General features: G+C 41.3%; 2 protein-coding genes across 3 annotated transcripts in view; one reads left to right on the plus strand and one right to left on the minus strand.

The window, feature by feature from the left end:
* The first annotated feature begins 1,828 nt into the window (after positions 1-1,828).
* On the plus strand, positions 1,829-10,737 carry LOC115140326 (alpha-(1,3)-fucosyltransferase 7-like). Its single transcript, XM_029678657.1, has 2 exons — positions 1,829-2,118; positions 9,162-10,737. Exon 2 carries the CDS (start codon positions 9,285-9,287, stop codon positions 10,317-10,319), a length of 1,035 nt encoding a protein of 344 aa, XP_029534517.1. The 5' UTR covers positions 1,829-2,118; positions 9,162-9,284; the 3' UTR covers positions 10,320-10,737.
* An 847-nt stretch (positions 10,738-11,584) lies between these two features.
* Positions 11,585-16,913, minus strand: part of LOC115140328 (protein Niban 2-like) — a 98,232-nt gene continuing 92,903 nt past the window's right edge. The window contains exons 17-21 of one of the 2 annotated variants that reach the window (XM_065026806.1): positions 16,168-16,234; positions 15,897-15,981; positions 15,506-15,585; positions 14,915-15,014; positions 11,585-14,645 (exon numbers count right to left, since the gene is read on the minus strand). In XM_065026806.1, coding sequence (XP_064882878.1) covers positions 14,574-14,645; positions 14,915-15,014; positions 15,506-15,585; positions 15,897-15,981; positions 16,168-16,234 — 404 coding nt within the window. In that variant the 3' untranslated portion in view covers positions 11,585-14,573. The remainder of the gene's footprint in view (positions 14,646-14,914; positions 15,015-15,505; positions 15,586-15,896; positions 15,982-16,167; positions 16,235-16,913) is intronic. The other variant, XM_065026807.1, reaches the window with a different exon arrangement.

Below are 16,913 nucleotides of genomic sequence, written 5' to 3' on the forward strand. Positions count from 1 at the left end.
AATCTTATTTTGGATTTCCAGATCCCTATTTTTATTTTATTTTAATTTAATTTTATACATGACTGTCCATCTACACCTCTGTAAAATCTCTCTCTCTCACACACACATGCACACACATACACACACACACTCATAGCGTGACATATGTGTCCATGAGTAAACATTTTTGGAAAGGAAAAACAAAATTTAAAGGAATATTTGCAAAGGAAAAAAAAAAAAAACATTTAACAGCTAGCCTACCCTCCACCATTATACACTGCTCAACAAAAATAAAGGGAACACTAAAATAACACATCCTAGATCTGAATGAATGAAATATTCTTATTAAATACTTTTTTCTTTACATAGTTGAATGTGCTGACGTGATGTTGCAGGCAGCAGAATGTTCTCCACGGCGTCTCCAGACTGTCACGTCTGTCACATGTGCTCAGTGTGAACCTGCTTTCATCTGTGAAGAGCACAGTGCGCCAGTGGCGAATTTGCCAATCTTGGTGTTCTCTGACAAATGCCAAACGTCCTGCACGGTGTTGGGCTGTAAGCAAAACCCCTATCTGTGGATGTCGGGCCCTCATACCACCCTCATGGAGTCTGTTTCTGACCGTTTGAGCAGACACATGCACATTTGTGGCCTGCTGGAGGTCATTTTGCAGGGCTCTGGCAGTGCTCCTCCTGCTCCTCCTTGCACAAAGGCGGAGGTAGCGGTCCTGCTGCTGGGTTGTTGCCCTCCTACGGCCTCCTCCACGTCTCCTGATGTACTGGCCTGTCTCCTGGTAGCGCCTCCATGCTCTGGACACTACGCTGACAGACATAGCAAACCTTCTTGCCACAGCTCGCATTGATGTGCCATCCTGGATGAGCTGCACTACCTGAGCCACTTGTGTGGGTTGTAGACTCCGTCTCATGCTAACACTAGATTGAAAGCACCGCCAGCATTCAAAAGTGACCAAAACATCAGCCAGGAAGCATAGGAACTGAGAAGTGGTCTGTGGTTATCACCTGCAGAACCACTCCTTTATTGGGGGTGTCTTGCTAATTGCCTATAATTTCCACCTGTTGTCTATTCCATTTGCACAACAGCATGTGAAATTTATTGTCAATCAGTGTTGCTTCCTAAGTGGACAGTTTGATTTCACAGAAGTGTGATTGACTTGGAGTTACATTGTGTTGTTTAAGTGTTCCCTTTATTTTTTTGAGCAGTGTATTATGGTTATACTGTGGTACCTCTTTACTCTCCATATGTACCAATAACAGGAAAACATTGTGGTTTAGTGATCTGAAAGTCACACCCTTGGTGCCCTCATCTGAAGTCATTCGTCTGAGAACACGGCTCAGGTTACGACTGGGGAAAAATGTTCAAACTCAAATCCAATAACGTCAAAAAAGGAAAGTTTGAACATATGAAATGAATGCAGAACAGATGAAACTACAAAACCAGAACAACTGACTCTGACATTGTGCTACTCTCCAAAGATTAAAAGATTCACATTTTTGGATGAGAATATGAGAATATTATTTCATTATTGTAGTTGTTTGGTGGTGCATAGGCTAACGTACGAGCTACATCTCTGCAAAACAAGTTCTAGGAACTGGATCTATAAGTGGCTGCAATGTAAATAGATACATTTATTCTCATTCTAGACTAGCTACAATAGTGCCCTATAGCCTCATAGTAGTGTCCATATGACTGTCAAAAAGTTACAGGGGTGTGGTTGTGGCATGTGTGCGTGTTGTGAGAAAACAGAGAGATGATGTGAAAGAGGAGTGGAAATAAAGGCCAAGACAGGATTTCCTACCCACTGTTATGTGCCACTACTTAAATCATCTTCGAGAAGGAAGTCAGTTTCAGTGAGTCTTACCACCAAAAGACAGAAAACACTGAGACCACTGGGAAAGGGAATACCTATTAAGTTGTACCAGTAAATGCATTCAACCGAAATGTGTCTCTGAAGCGGAGAGATGTGGGGGGCTGCCTTAAATCGACATCATCAGTGTCCAGGGAGCAGTTGTTGTTGGGGGTTAACTGCCTTGCTCAAAGGCAGAACGGCAGATTTTTACACCTTGGCGGTTCAGGGATTGGAACCAGCGACCTGTCGGTTACTTGCCCAACACTCTTAACTGGTAGGTTTGCTGAGCACAGGTGTCATGAGGAAGGTCATCTCTGTGACATGTAGCGTTTCAACCTGGTCTCAGAGCATTTTGTATTATTCTTTACGTAAAACACTTTAGTATGTATTAACTTGTGGATGTACATAACTCATTTTGTATGATATGTTATGAATTATGATTTGTATTATATGTTATGAAATTGCAAAACATACTATATGTTACAAATTTGCGGGAAATATACAGTACCAGTCAAAAGTTTGGACACATCTACTCATTCAAGGGTTTTCTTTATTTGTAGTATTCTCTACATTGTAGAATAATAGTGAAGACATCAAAGCTATGAAATAACACATATGGAATCATGTAGTAACCAAAAAATATATTTTATATTTGAGATTCTTTAACCAGCTTCATGAGGTTGTTACCTGGAATGCATTTCAATTAACAGGTGTGCCTTGTTAAAAGTGAATTTGTTGAATTACTTTCGTTCTTATTGAGTTTGAGCCAATCCGTTGTGTTGTGACAATGTAGGGGTGGTATACAGATGATAGCCCTATTTGGTAAAATACAACGTCCATATTATGGCCAAAACAGCTCAAATAAGCTAAGAGAAACGACAGTTTATCATTACTTTAAGACATGAAGGTCGGTCAATACTGAACATTTCAAGAACTCAACATCAACTGTTCAGAGGAGACTGTGTGAATCAGGCCTTCATGGTCGAATTGCTGCAAAGAAACCACTACTATAGGACACCAATCATAAGAAGAGACTTGCTTGGGCCAAGAAACACGAGCAATGGATGTTAGACATGTGGAAATCTGCCATTTGGTCTGATGAGTCCAAATATGACATTTTTGGTTCCAACCGCCGTGTCTTTGTGAGACGCAGAGTAGGTGAACGGATGATCTTTGCATGTGTGGTTCCCACCTTTGAAATGTGTGGGAGTGCTTTTCTGGTGACACTGTCAGTGATTTATTTAGAATTCAAGGCACACTTCATCAGCTTGGCTACCACAGCATTCTGCAGCAATACGCAATCCCATCTGGTATGCGTTTAGTGGGACTATCATTTGTTTTTCAACAAGACAATGACCCAACACACCTCCAGGCTATTTGACCAAGAAGGACAGTGATGAAGTGCTGCATCAGATGACCTGGCCTCCACAATCCCCTGACCTCAACCAAATTGCTCTAACTAATTGAGATGGTTTGGGATGAGTTGGACTGTAGAGTAAAGGAAGAGCAGCCAACAAGTGCTCAGCATATGTGGGAACTCGTTCAAGACTGTTGGAACATTCCTTATGAAGCTGCTTGAGAGAATGCCAAGAGTGTGAAAAGCTGTCACCAAGGCAAATGGTGGCTCGGTGAAGAATTTAAAATATAATACATTTTTGGTTACTACATGATTCCATGTGTTATTTCATCTTTTGATGTCTTCAATGTTATTATACAATGTAGAAAAAAGTAAAAATATAGAAAAACCATTGAATGAATAGGTGTGTCCAAACTGTATGTTCCAGTCAAAAGCTTGGTGGCTAATGTTAGCTTGGTGGCTAACGCTAGCTAGGCTAGGGGTTAGAGTAAAGGTTAGGGTTAATTTTAGGAGTTAGGTTAAAGGGTCAAGGTTAGGGTTAGGGGAAGGGTTAGCTGACATGCTAAGTAGTTGTTTTTTTACATGCTAAGTAGTTGCAACGTAGCTAAAAAGTCGCAAGTAGTTGAAAACCACCACACTTTTGTTTTTGTCTTAAGTAACCATATGACTTACAGTATGTAGGACGGCAAGTAGCGGTTAAGTATTGCAGGGCCAGTCACTGAATTGTTGCTGGTTTGAATCATTAAGCTGACTAGCTGAAAAATCTGGCGATGTGCCCTTGAGCAAGGCACTTAACCCTAATTGCTCCTGTAAGTTGCTCTGGATAAGAGTTATGTTACCTTACATATCATACTAATTTGAGTGTCACTGATGTCCATGTACTATATTACGTATAGTCTATGAGACCAGCGGAGAGTTTACATATCCCAGTGTTAATAAAAGGCTTGGAATGGAATGTGGTGTTCATCTGGGTAAGGTCATGTTCCAAAAAAGAAAAGGTGACGTTATACATTATAGAATAATAGTGAAGTCATCAAAACGATTAAATAACACATATGGGATCATGTAGTAACTAAAAAAGTGTTAAACAAATCAATTATACATTTTATATTTGCCTTGATGACAGCTTTGCACACTCTTGGCATTCTCTCAACCAGCTTCACCTGGGGTGCTTACCAAGTCTTGTAGGAGTTTGCTTTTCCTTCACTCTCCGGTCTGACTCATCCCAAAACATCTCAATTTGGTTGAGGTAGGGGGACTGTGGAGGCCAGGTTAACTGATGCAGCACTCCATCACTATCATTATTGGCGAAATAGCCCATACACAGCCTGGAGGTGTGTTGGGTCGTTGTCCTGTTGAAAAACAAACGATAGTCCCACTAAGCCCAAACCAGATGGGACTGCGTATTGTTGCAGAATGCCGTGGTAGACATGCTGGTGAAGTGTGCCTTGAATTCTAAATAAATTACAGATGGTGTCACCAGCAAAGCACCATCACACCTCCACCCACATGCTTTCCGGTGTGAAATACAAATGTGGAGATCATCCGTTCACCCACACCGCGTCTCACAAAGACACATGAGGTCGGAACCAAAAATCGCCAATTTGGACTTGAGACCAAATGTCTATTGCTCGTGTTTCTTGGCCCAAGCAAGTCTCTTCTTCTTATTGGTGTCTTTTAGTAGTGGTTTCTTTGCAGTATTTTGACCATGAAGGCCTGATTCACGCAGTCTCCTCTGAACAGTTGATGTTGAGATGTGTCTGTTACTTGAACTCCGTGAAGCATTTATTTGGGCTGCAATTTCTGAGGCTGGTAACTCTAATGAACTCATCCTCTGCAGCAGAGGTAACTCTGAGTCATCCTTTCCTGTGGCGGTCCTCATGAGAGCCAGTTTAATCATAGAGCTTGATATTTGCACTTGAAGAAACTTTCAAAGTTCTTGAAATGTTCAGTATTGACTGAGCTTCATGTCTTAAAGTAATGACGGACTGTCATTTCTCTTTGCATATTTGAGCTGTTATTGCAATAATAGGAACTTGGTATTTTACCAAATAGGTCTATCTTCTGTATATCCCTCTACCTTGTCACAACACAACTGATTGGCTCAAACACATCCATTAATTAACTTTTAAGAAGGCACAGCTGTTAATTGAAATGCATTCCTGGTGACTACCTCATGAAGCTGGTTGAGAGAATGCCAAGAGTGGGCAAAACTGTCATCGAGGCAAATGTGTCTATTTGAAGAATCTCAAATATAAACTATATTTTGATTTGTTTAACACTTTTTTGGTTTCTACATTATTCTATATGTGTTATTTCATAGTTTTGATGTCTTCAATATTATTCTACAATGAGAAAATAGTCCACCACTACCACAAACAGTTGAAGTCGGAAGTTTGCATGCACTTATGTTGGAGTCATTAAAACTTGTTTTTCAACCACTACACACATTTCTTGTCAACATCTACTATGTGCATGTCACAAGTCATTTTTCCAAAAATTGTTTACAGACAGATGATTTCACTTATAACTGTATCACAATTCCAGTGGGTCGGAAGTTAACATACACTGAGTTGACTGTGACTTTAAACAGCTTGGAAAATTACAGAAAATTATGTCATGACTTTAAAAGCTTCTGATAGGTTAATTGACATCATTGGAGGTGTACCTGTGGATGTATTTCAAAAGTAATCAGCCATGACCTCTGAAAAAAATTGTAAACTTCCACAAGTCTGGTTCATCCTTGGGAGCAATTTCCAAATGCCTGAAGGTACCACGTTCATCTGTACAAACAATAATACGCAAGTATAAACACCATGGGGTCACACAGCCGTCACACCGCTCAGGAAGGAGACGCGTTCTGTCTCCTAGAGATGAATGTACTTTGGTGCGAAAAGTGCAAATCAATCCCAGAACAACAGCAAAGGACCTTGTGAAGATGCTGGAGGAAACAGGTAAAAAAGTATCTATATCCACAGTAAAACAAGTCCTATATCGACATAACTTGAAAGGCCGCTCAGCAAGGAAGAAGCCACTGCTCCAAAATCACCATAAAAAAGCCAGACTACGGTTTGCAACTGGACATGGGGACAAAGATCGTACTTTTTGGAGAAATGTCCTCTTGTTTGATGAAACAAATATAGAAATGCTTGACCATAATGACCATCGTTATGTTTGGAGGAAAAAGGGGGAGGCTTGCAAGCCGAAGAACACCATCCCAACCGTGAAGCACGGGGGTGGCAGCATCATGTTGTGGAGGTGCTTTGCTGCAGGAGGGACTGGTGCAGTTCACAAAATAGATGGCATCACGAGGAATGAAAATTACGTGGATATATTGAAGCAACATCTCAAGGTATCAGTTAAAGCTTGCTCGCAAATGTGTCTTCCAAATGGAGAATGACCCCAAGCATACTTCCAAAGTTGTGGCAAAATGGCTTAAGGACAACAAAGTCAAGGTATTGGAGTATCCATCACAAAGCCCTGACCTCAATCCTATATAAAATTTTTGGGCAAAACTGAAAAAGCGTGTGCGAGCAAGGAGGCCTACAAACCTGACTCAGTTACACCAGCTCTGTCAGGAGGAATGGGACAAAATGCAACCAACTTGTTGTGGGAAGCTTGTGGAAGGCTACCAGAAACGTTTGACCCAAGTTAAACAATTTAAATGCAATGCTACCAAATACTAATTGAGTGTATGTAAACTTCTGACCCACTGGGAATGTGATGAAAAAAATAAAAGCTGAAATAAATCATTCTCTCTACTATTATTCTGACATTTCACATTCTTAAAATAAAGTGGTGATCCTAACTGACCTAAAACAGGGAATTTTTACCAGGATTGAATGTCAGGACTTGTGTTAAACTGAGTTTAAATAGATTTGGCTAAGGTGTATGTAAACTTCCGACTTCAACTGTATATACAGTACAAAATCCATGTGTATGTGTGTGTATAGTGCATATGCTTTCGTGTGTGTGTGCATGTGTCTGTGCCTATGTTTGTGTTGCGTCACAGTCCCCGATGTTCCGTAAGGTGTTTTTTATCAGTTTTTTTATTTTTTATGTTTCTGCTTGCATGAGTTACTTGATGTGGAATGGAGTTCCATGTAGTCATGGCTCTATTTAGTACTGTGCGCCTTCCATAGTCTGTTCTGGACTTGGGGACTGTGAAGAGACCTCTTGTGGCATGTCTTGTGGGGTATGGATGGGTGTCCAGGCTGTGCGCCAGTAGTTCAAACAGACAGCGTGGTGCATTCAACATGTCAATACCTCTCATAAATACAAGCAGTGATGCAGTCAATCTCTCCTCCACTTAGAGCCAGAGAGATTGACATGCATATTATTATTATTAGCTCTTTGTGTACATCCAAGGGCCTGCCATGCTGCCCTGTTCTGAACCAATTGACATTTTCCTAAGTCCTTTTTTGGGGCACCTGACCACATGACTGAACAGTAGTCCAGGTGTGACAAAACTATGGCCTGTAGGACCTGACTTGTTGATAGTGCTGTTAAGAAGGCAGAGCAGCGCTTTATTATGGCCAGACTTCTCCCCATCTTAGCTACTGTTGTATCAATATGTTTTGACCATGACAGTTTACAATCCAGAGTTACTTCAAGCAGTTTAGTCACCTCAACTTGCTCAATTTCCACATTATTTATTACACGATTTAGTTGAGGTTTAGGGTTTAGTGAATGATTTGTCCCAAATATAATTATTTTAGTTTTATAAATATTTAGGACTAACTTATTCCTTGCCACCCACTCTGAAACTAACTGCAACTCTTTGTTACGTGTTGCAGTCATTTCAGTCGCTGTAGTTGCTGACATGTATTGTGTTGACTCATCCTCATACATTCATTAGTAAAGATTTGACTAATTCATTAGTAAAGATTGAAAAAAGGTAAGGGCCTTGACAGCTGCCTTGAGGAATTCCTGATTCTACCTGGATTATGTTGGCGAGGCTTCCATTAAAGATTACCTTCTGTGTTCTGTTAGACAGGTAACTCTTTATCCACAATATAGCAGGGGGTGTAAAGCCATAACACATAAGTTTTGCCAGCAGCACACTATGATCAATAATGTCAAACACCACACTGAAGTATAACAAAACAGCTCCCACAATATTTTTATCATCAATTTCTCTCAGCAGTCATTTGTGTAAGTGCTGTATTTGTTGAACGTACTTCTCTATAAGCGTGCTGAAAGTTTGTTGTCAGTTTGTTTACTGTAAAATAGCATTGTATCTGGTCAAACACTATTTTTTCCAAAAGTTTACTAAGGGTTGGTAACAGGCTGATTGGTCGGCTATTTGAGCCAGTAAATGGGGATTTACTATTCTTAGGTAGCGGAGTGACTTTGCTTCCCTCCAAGTCTGAGAGGGCACACACTTTGAGGCTTAAATTGAAGATGTTGCAAATAGGAGTGTCAATATCGGAAGGGAAGAAAGGAGGAAGTGATGAAGGGAGGAAGTGATAAAAGGAGGAAGTGATGGATAAGAGCGTCTGCTAAATGACTTAAATGTAAATGTAAATGTAAATGATGAAAGTAGGAAGTGATGAAAGGAGGAAGCGATGAAAGGAGGAAGTGATGAATGTAAATCTGGTGCAGTCCTCTAAAAGTGTTTTCATTCACTAGATCATCTTTTCCTATATTGTCCATGTCTGCATTCATAAGAAATTCGAAGAGCTTCATCAAACTAGTATTATATTTTTCTTTAAGGGCCTGATTCAGACTTATGAAAGGTATGCACTTCCTAAGCTTTTTGATGAGGTCTTAAATCTTCTGCATTATACAGTGATTTAGTGGTAAAACAAGTAGGTGAGTAAACTCTGATCACCAGTCACGGTAAAAAAAAGTAACGCTTTTCAATTCATTTTTCCACAAAAGGTGGGTAAACTGTGTTTATTTGTGTGTACCCTCCACTACACCCCTGATTGGATACTCATTTATTTTTGTCTTACCAGGGAGGAAATACCACACTACTACAGTAAAAATTCCAAGGAGATTGTGTGATCGTGGACTAAACTAAAGTACGCTGCAATTGTACCAGTTAGTGTGTTGCTTGCCTGTCATCCCCTGGGTCAGAGATGGCTGCCTCCATGCCCCTGTTCCTCTCCGGCATCATGATCTTCAGCATCTCCTTGTACTTGCTCCACAAGAGGCTGCAGGCTGAGATAGGGACCACTCATCAACACCAACTCAGGAACCTCACCATTCTGCTGTGGCACTGGCCCTTCAGCCGCCCCTACAGCCTGGAGGGAGACGTTTGCAGCGACGAGTACGGTATCCCAGGCTGCCTCCTCAGTGACAACACCTCCCTGTACCCTCAGGCAGACGTGGTGGTCTTCCACCACCATGAGCTGAGGACGGGTCGCTCCGCCCTGCCTCTCCATCTCCCACGGCTGGCCTCCCAGCGCTGGCTCTGGCTCTCCCTGGAGCCCCCGGTGAACAACGGCAACCTGACCCAATACAAAGGACTGTTCAACTGGACCATGAGCTACCGAGCAGACGCTGATGTACCAATGCCCTATGGGAAGACGGTCAAAGTTCCACCAAACAGCAACAGCAGCAGCTATGTGATCCCTAAGAAAGGGGCTTGCCTGGCCAGCTGGGTGGTCAGCAACTACAGCCCTGACCATGCCAGGAGTCAAGTCTACCAGCGCCTAAGGAAGTACATTCCTATAGAGGTGTATGGCCACTGGCTAAAGAGGCCACTGACCGACCAAAGTCTGATACCCACCATTGGCCGCTGTAACTTCTACCTGGCCTTTGAGAATTCGGTGGCCATAGACTACATCACTGAGAAGCTGTGGAGGAATGCCTACCAAGCAGGGGCAGTACCCGTGGTTCTGGGGCCCTCTCGGTCTAACTATGAGGCCTTGGTGCCCTCAGGCTCGTTCATCCATGTCAGTGACTTCAGCAGCACAGAGCGGCTGGCTGCCTTCCTACAGCAGCTGGCCACAGACAGAGGGCGTTATGAGGCTTACTTCAAGTGGCGTCAGACCCATGAAATCAAGACATACACAGACTGGAGAGAGAGGCTCTGTAATATCTGTATCATCTATCACAGACTGCCAGCTAAAAAGGTGTACTATGATCTGGATGGATGGGCCAATAGATAACAGGCAAAAACTGCTTTTACTGCAAGTTATTTGGTAACAGTGCAATTGTTAAGTAAAAAATAGGTAAGTTAAGACATTTTAAAAAACAACAGTGAAAAGACATGTTCAACAACCTGTGATGGGCTGTACTTACAACAGGGTCAGTTCGTTCACACACAAAATGTCACAGGTAAAACGTGAAATACATTCATTTCTGCATTGTTGTGATAGTGTGTGACTTAAACATCCATTACAACATTGCATTTTGGTCCCCAATGCAGAAACACCACAGAAAAATCACAACAACTTTTAAAGAAGGGAAGAGTAAGTATGAATGTGTACCCACAGTGTCCGATCACATGTTAGGTCCCATTGATGACATTCCAGCCTTTAGAAGACCAAGAATTGCCACAAATAAAAACATTACACAACCCTGTAAGCTGGCTCATAATTCTATTTAAATGGCGCAAGGAAATGTCTTTCCCAGCAGTAATATTGAGGGTAAGCTTTCAAGGATTTTTTTATCTCAGTATTTGGCTACACATAATACTCTACGGTACAGTTCATACCCTTCATAGACAGTTGATGAATGTCCTCCATCTCACTCGGTTCGGGGCAAGTTTTTCCAGGTCACACCAGTTGAGGCCGCTCCCAGTCATTTCTGCCTGGATCCCTCTCCTCCAAATGTTTTTGGGTCAACCACAAACCACAAACAAAAATCCTGTACAAATACTAGCTCTAAACAACCCGTCTCAGAGAAATGACTGTGCATTGGAAAGTTCTGTAATGTCACTCAATTCAACCGTACTCCTCTGTATCCGAATGTAACTTTGACTAATTGTGATGCATATGATTTAATTTCTAGTGTCAATGCAGATTACACACCAAGGTGGTGCCCTATTCCCTACATAGTGCATTTTATAGGGTATTCCTATAATTAAATCATATGCATCACAATTAGGTTGCCATTTCGTATGCAAAAAAAAAACAGTTTCTGGTCTAGATACTGAGGGGATGTTGCTTTATCTCATATCAATGTCTATGGATTCAGGCAACAATCCACCAATAACAGAACATGCAATAAACCGCTCTGACCACCAGAGGTCAGGATTACCTAAAAACTGATTGAACAATATGCTTTTTACCTCATCACTTGTTTTTAAGGCTAGATCAGCTATTAACATATATTTTGCTTCTCTCTCATGAGATCCAAGACAGTTGATCAGCATGCAACAAGATTGTCTATCATATCATTAAAGAAAACAGCACATCAGACCATGTTGCAGTGAAGATGATATAAATATTTATTTTCCAATGTTCATCTCTGAAATGTTTACATGCATCATGTCCTGCAATTCCAGTAAAAGAGGTCGGCCATCTCTCAGGGTTGGTGTGTTAATTCATCTGGTGTGTCGTTATTTAGAGAGGGTGGTTTTACTGTTTAAAAGGGAGTCCTGGAGATCTATAACCATCCACATTCATGAGAGAAAACAAAGAGCAACTTTCAATCCATCAAACTCAAATTTCTGGAAAACCTGGGAAATGTTATTTGCATTTTGCAACCCTAGGGGACAATATTGATGTAGGTATATGGTAACTATATGGTAGCAGCCAAAGAAGGTTTAAGTTTGATGTTCATCTTTACCAGTAATCTAGGCCTACATCAATGAATGGGTCCATTCTACGAGTCCAATACTCTTTCTGTCTCACATACATTGTTCTTGAGGACCAAAAAGGAAAATCAAATCATCTGCACCCAAAGAGCATCACATTACTGTATGTGTCTGACCACTTCACTGTTCTTCAGAGAGAGTGGAGGCAGAGAGTTAGGGGAACACTTATATGAAAATTCCACCCGAAAACTCGCTTTTTTTTCATTAGTCCATGGTTGATATAGTCCCAAAATGTTTTGTATGTCAGCAATGAAGATATACAACTTCTATATATACACACAACTATACAGAAATATAGCAGGTATGACGCATTTTGCATCATGATCCAAAACGCAGCATCATATGATGCATCATACAAGCTGGATTTATATGCATTTTGAAAATTGATTGCAGAAATGCAAAATATTTTGGGACTATATCAACAATGGACTAATGAAACAAATACCAAAATATAGTTGTGTGGAGTTGTCCTAAGTAAATAAAAGAGCTAATAACAACACACTTTCCTGAGAGATAACCGCAATAGGCAACTTCTGAACAGACTCTAATGTACATCCAGAATGGCACCCTATTCCTATTCCTTTGACCAAAAACTATAGGGCTTTCGTCAAAAGCAATGCCCTATATACGGAATAGGGTGCCATTTTGGAGGCACACTAGGCTAAAGAAAAAAAGGTTTATTTGACACAGCAATCAGAAATATAGAATAATAATGTGTACAAATACATCATTAGAGCCAGGTTGCCATCTCTCTGTACAGTACACATCAGTGGCTATTTACATAAATAACATCACAAATCATGGGACAAGCCATGTGTTTGTTTGATACGGTATATTCAGTGCTTGACATGGACTGAAATATGTTCCGGTACTCATTCTGGGTGCCGGTACTGTTTATATTTAGATGCAGGAGCTCCACAATACTTTTGAGCTGATATTCTATATAAGAGGAACAGGAGCTCAAGCTGAGGAGGTGCCAGTACTCCGGCAAGCTCCTGCCCAAGTCAAGCACTGTGTATGTGTATGTACATAGTGGGGTTGCTCTGTTTCAGAGTTATGTAAAGAAGTTACAAATTCCTTTGAAATCATTCAAGTTATTTAAATATCATCATAAGCAAGTTTACACAAGAAACTTGTAAGGATCATAAATGCATATTGAATTGTATCCCTTTTTCAGCAGAGCACAGCATCATCAAGTCATGCATAGAGGGACCATTGATACTGAGACTATAATGGCTACATAACAAAGCGTAAAGGTTTGCCATACATACTGCATGTGTACATTTATGAAACATTAAAATCACCTTTGTATGTAAGAAAAAAAGAAAAAAACATTTTGGTAATGAAGAAAGTCAAAGATGAGTTGATCCAGATCTTCGGAATGCGTCATTAATGGCATCATATTCTCCACATACTGTAGTGCACTACTTCTGACCGGGGTCGATAATGCGCTGGCAAAAGTAGGGCACCATGTAGAGAATAGGGTGTTATTTGGGACACAGATATTTAGTCTGCCAATGATTACTATTGACAGCTTGATACATTGGCATATTCCCACTATGCTCCAGCTCTGTTTCAAAGGCATATGGCCTAACATCTGCAGTTCCAGAATGATTTAAAGGACCAGTTCCCAGACCCAGATTAAGCCTATTCCTCAACTGAATTTTCAACAGAGATTATCAATGCTTTTTAGTCCAGGAGTCTGGGTCATACTGCAGTCTATGATTTAGGAAACTTGTATCTGGATTGGTTATTCAATTTCACATTCTGCACAAAGTGTGTGCCTCCAACACAATCTTCCTGTTCACTATTACTAAAGGTTTGTGGTTTGGCCTGTATAGTTCATTGGAAGTCATGGTCTGGGTAACATTCAAAAGTATGATGCAAGTATCAAAGTTAGTCTCCACAGATTGTGTAATGTAATAAATCATACACCCACAGACCCATAACATATTTATTTTTTCAATGTAGTTCTTCTCTGCTCTGTTCCTGAACCTTTCTGTCGGTATCTGTCATATGAAGCAGGGTAGTATTCATTAGTGCACACCGTAGAACATTTTTCAACAGAACACGAAAACAATAATTTTCGTGTTCATTTCTTGTTGGAAAAGTTCAGGTATAGAATCTTGCAGAACATGGAGAATAGTATCCATCATCATACACGCTAATCTCTGTCAGTTAGTTGGTTGTGCACATGTTTGACAGAAAAAAACAGAGGATATTACAGTATCAAATCCACAAGAGATAACAGAGTTAACATACAACAAAACAAGGCATGGTTATGATAGGCCAGACGGAAAGCTTAAAGATCATGTAGGTTTTCTGAGAGTGTGAGACGTCATTGGTCCCAGATATCAGTCAGTTTCAAGAGGAGATTCACGTCAGTCGGTCATTCAGATATAATGTTCATACAGTCCTCCTCCTCCTCGTCACCAGCCCTTCAGAGTAAGTAGTGTATCTTGTGGGACAGGTCAAAAGGTCAGACAGAGAAACCTGATGTGTGTTTGTAGGTGTGCAAGGGAGTGAGTATGATTTGATCTTCCTGTACATGTAGGGTGGTATGTTTTATAGGTGCATATCAGAATGTCCAGAGTTGTCAGGGTTACTTGTGGCTCCTCTGAAGGTAAAGGGTGGAGTCATCAAACAAAGGATTCTTCACCTCCATCTCTCCTGTCTAGAGAGCAAAAGAGAGAACGAGAAAGAAAGATAGAAAAAGAGAGAGCGAAAGAAAGGAGAAAAGAGTAAGTTATTACACAGCTAAAACAATAAAATGTGTGTATCTGTAGCCTATTGTAAGTACAAATGTATGTAAACTAAATGTAGAGTATTTAACTAAAGGTAAATATATATTGGATATCAGCCATCGCTGCCTCTCCATGTCTGCTATTGTACTGCATGGCTGTGCAGTACACTGTCTGTGCATCAGGTATGACCGTCTCTTACCGGGGCCAGTCCAGGGCACTCGTATACCGTGAAATCCCCATCCTCATTCTCCTCATCTGACGTGGCCCCGGAGTCAGGCACCTTGGGTTCATCCCTGTGTCTGGAGACAAAGGAAAAACACTGAGTCGTGGAGGTATCCAACCACATCACATAACATCCCAACCCACCATTCACAGAGGAGACCACTGATACAGACTGACAGGAGGACAGGGAAGGAGAAGGGAGGGAAGAGGAGGGAGACAAAGGAAAAACACTGAGTCATGGAGGTATCCAACCACATCACATAACATCCCAACCCACCATTCACAGAGGAGACCACTGATACAGACTGACAGGAGGACAGGGAAGGAGAAGGGAGGGAAGAAAACATTTACAGCTTACTTCCTCCATACCCCCTCAAATCCTCTTAAAAAACATGGGACCTTGGACCTCCACCAATTAGCTTTGAAAGGAGTTGAAGGAGAATCAGGAAGCAAGAAATGGACAGCTAGTAACATTTTTAGACAGCCAGGGTCAGAGAGCAGACTAAACTGGCAGACAGATATGTCTGGTTAAAAGACAGACAGAAAGGCCATGGGGGGTATGACTCACTTCTCCAGGCAGAGCATCTGCTGTTTCTGGTGTTGGTAGTGGTACATCTGGGCACTCTGAGCCAGCCTCCTATCCCCAAGCTGCAGGCAGGACACAGAGGGAGGGCCCGAGATGACATGGCTCTCAACCAGAAGCCGTTTCAGTATAACATTTATTGTACAGAAGATGTGTTTGTTCCCATGTGATTAGTATGTTATCAAATCAAACTTTAGATTTATTGAAAATAAAAAATTGTTTTACAGTAAAACAATACAATTAAGGAGATAAAATAAACAGATGGCAATTAATGAAATGTATAAAATAACATGAAACAAAAAAACTTTCTTCACTGACATGAATATAATCTGTTGTACCCATGACTTTGTGTGATTGTGTGTTCTGCTGTACATACCACATCATTGTCATAGGAATGGGGCCCCATCCCCCCATAAGCTGGGTAGTCGACCTTCTGAGCCAGCCGCACACCTCTCTGCAACCTGGGATAAGATGGGGGATATCATGGTCAGTTTCCCATAACCACATCATTAAACTACATAACAATTATTAAAATGAGTCAGTACATTTAACTAAGTGAAGTAGGGAACAACAACCACGTATCACAGTTATCGCAGACCATTCTTCCACATAGCTGGTATCAGTGCAAAACAGATGTAGAGTTTTACCTGATCCAACAGACAGCAGCCAAGAGCAAGGCAACAGACCCCACAACCAAAAACACACTGGTCATGACTGTGAAGAGATAGAGAAAGGCTGTCAGGAGAAGAGGAAGAAACATCTGGCAGAGGAAGACATATTACCCAGAATACCAGGAACAGATCAGGTGGGGAGACAGTAAGGAAGTTGGTGTTTGTGGGGTGCATCTCAATTGTAAACTCAGCAAAAAAAAGAAGAAACGTCCCTTTTTCAGGACCCTGTCTTTCAAAGATAATTCGTAAAAAATCCCAAAAACTTCACAGATCTTCATTGTAAAGGGTTTAAACACTGTTTCCAATGCTTGTTCAATGAACCATAAACATTTAAATGAACATGCACCTGTGGAACGGTCATTAAGACACTAACAGCTTACAGACGGTAGGCAATTAAGGTCACAGTTATTACAACTTAGGACACTAAAGAGGCCTTTCTACTAACTCTGAAAAACACAAAAAGAAAGATGCCCAGGGTCCCTGCTCATCCACGTGAATGTGCCTTAAGCATGCTGCAAGGAGGCATGAGGACTGCAGATGTGGCCAGGGCAATAAATTGCAATGTCCGTACTGTGAGAGGCCTAAAACAGCGCCACAGGGAGAGAGGACGGACAGCTTATCATCCTCGCAGTGGCAGACCACGTGTAACAACACCTGCACAGGATCGGTACATCCGAACATCACACCTGCGGGACAGGTACATGTTGGCAACAACAACTGTC

The sequence above is a fragment of the Oncorhynchus nerka genome, linkage group LG13 (genome assembly GCF_034236695.1).
Source record: "Oncorhynchus nerka isolate Pitt River linkage group LG13, Oner_Uvic_2.0, whole genome shotgun sequence".
NCBI classification, from domain to species: Eukaryota; Metazoa; Chordata; class Actinopteri; order Salmoniformes; family Salmonidae; genus Oncorhynchus; species Oncorhynchus nerka.

What these genes read in the sequence shown, in the direction of transcription:
- LOC115140326 (XM_029678657.1), top strand. Translation starts at nt 9,285, where the DNA reads ATGGCTGCCTCCATGCCCCTGTTCCTCTCCGGCATCATGATCTTCAGC.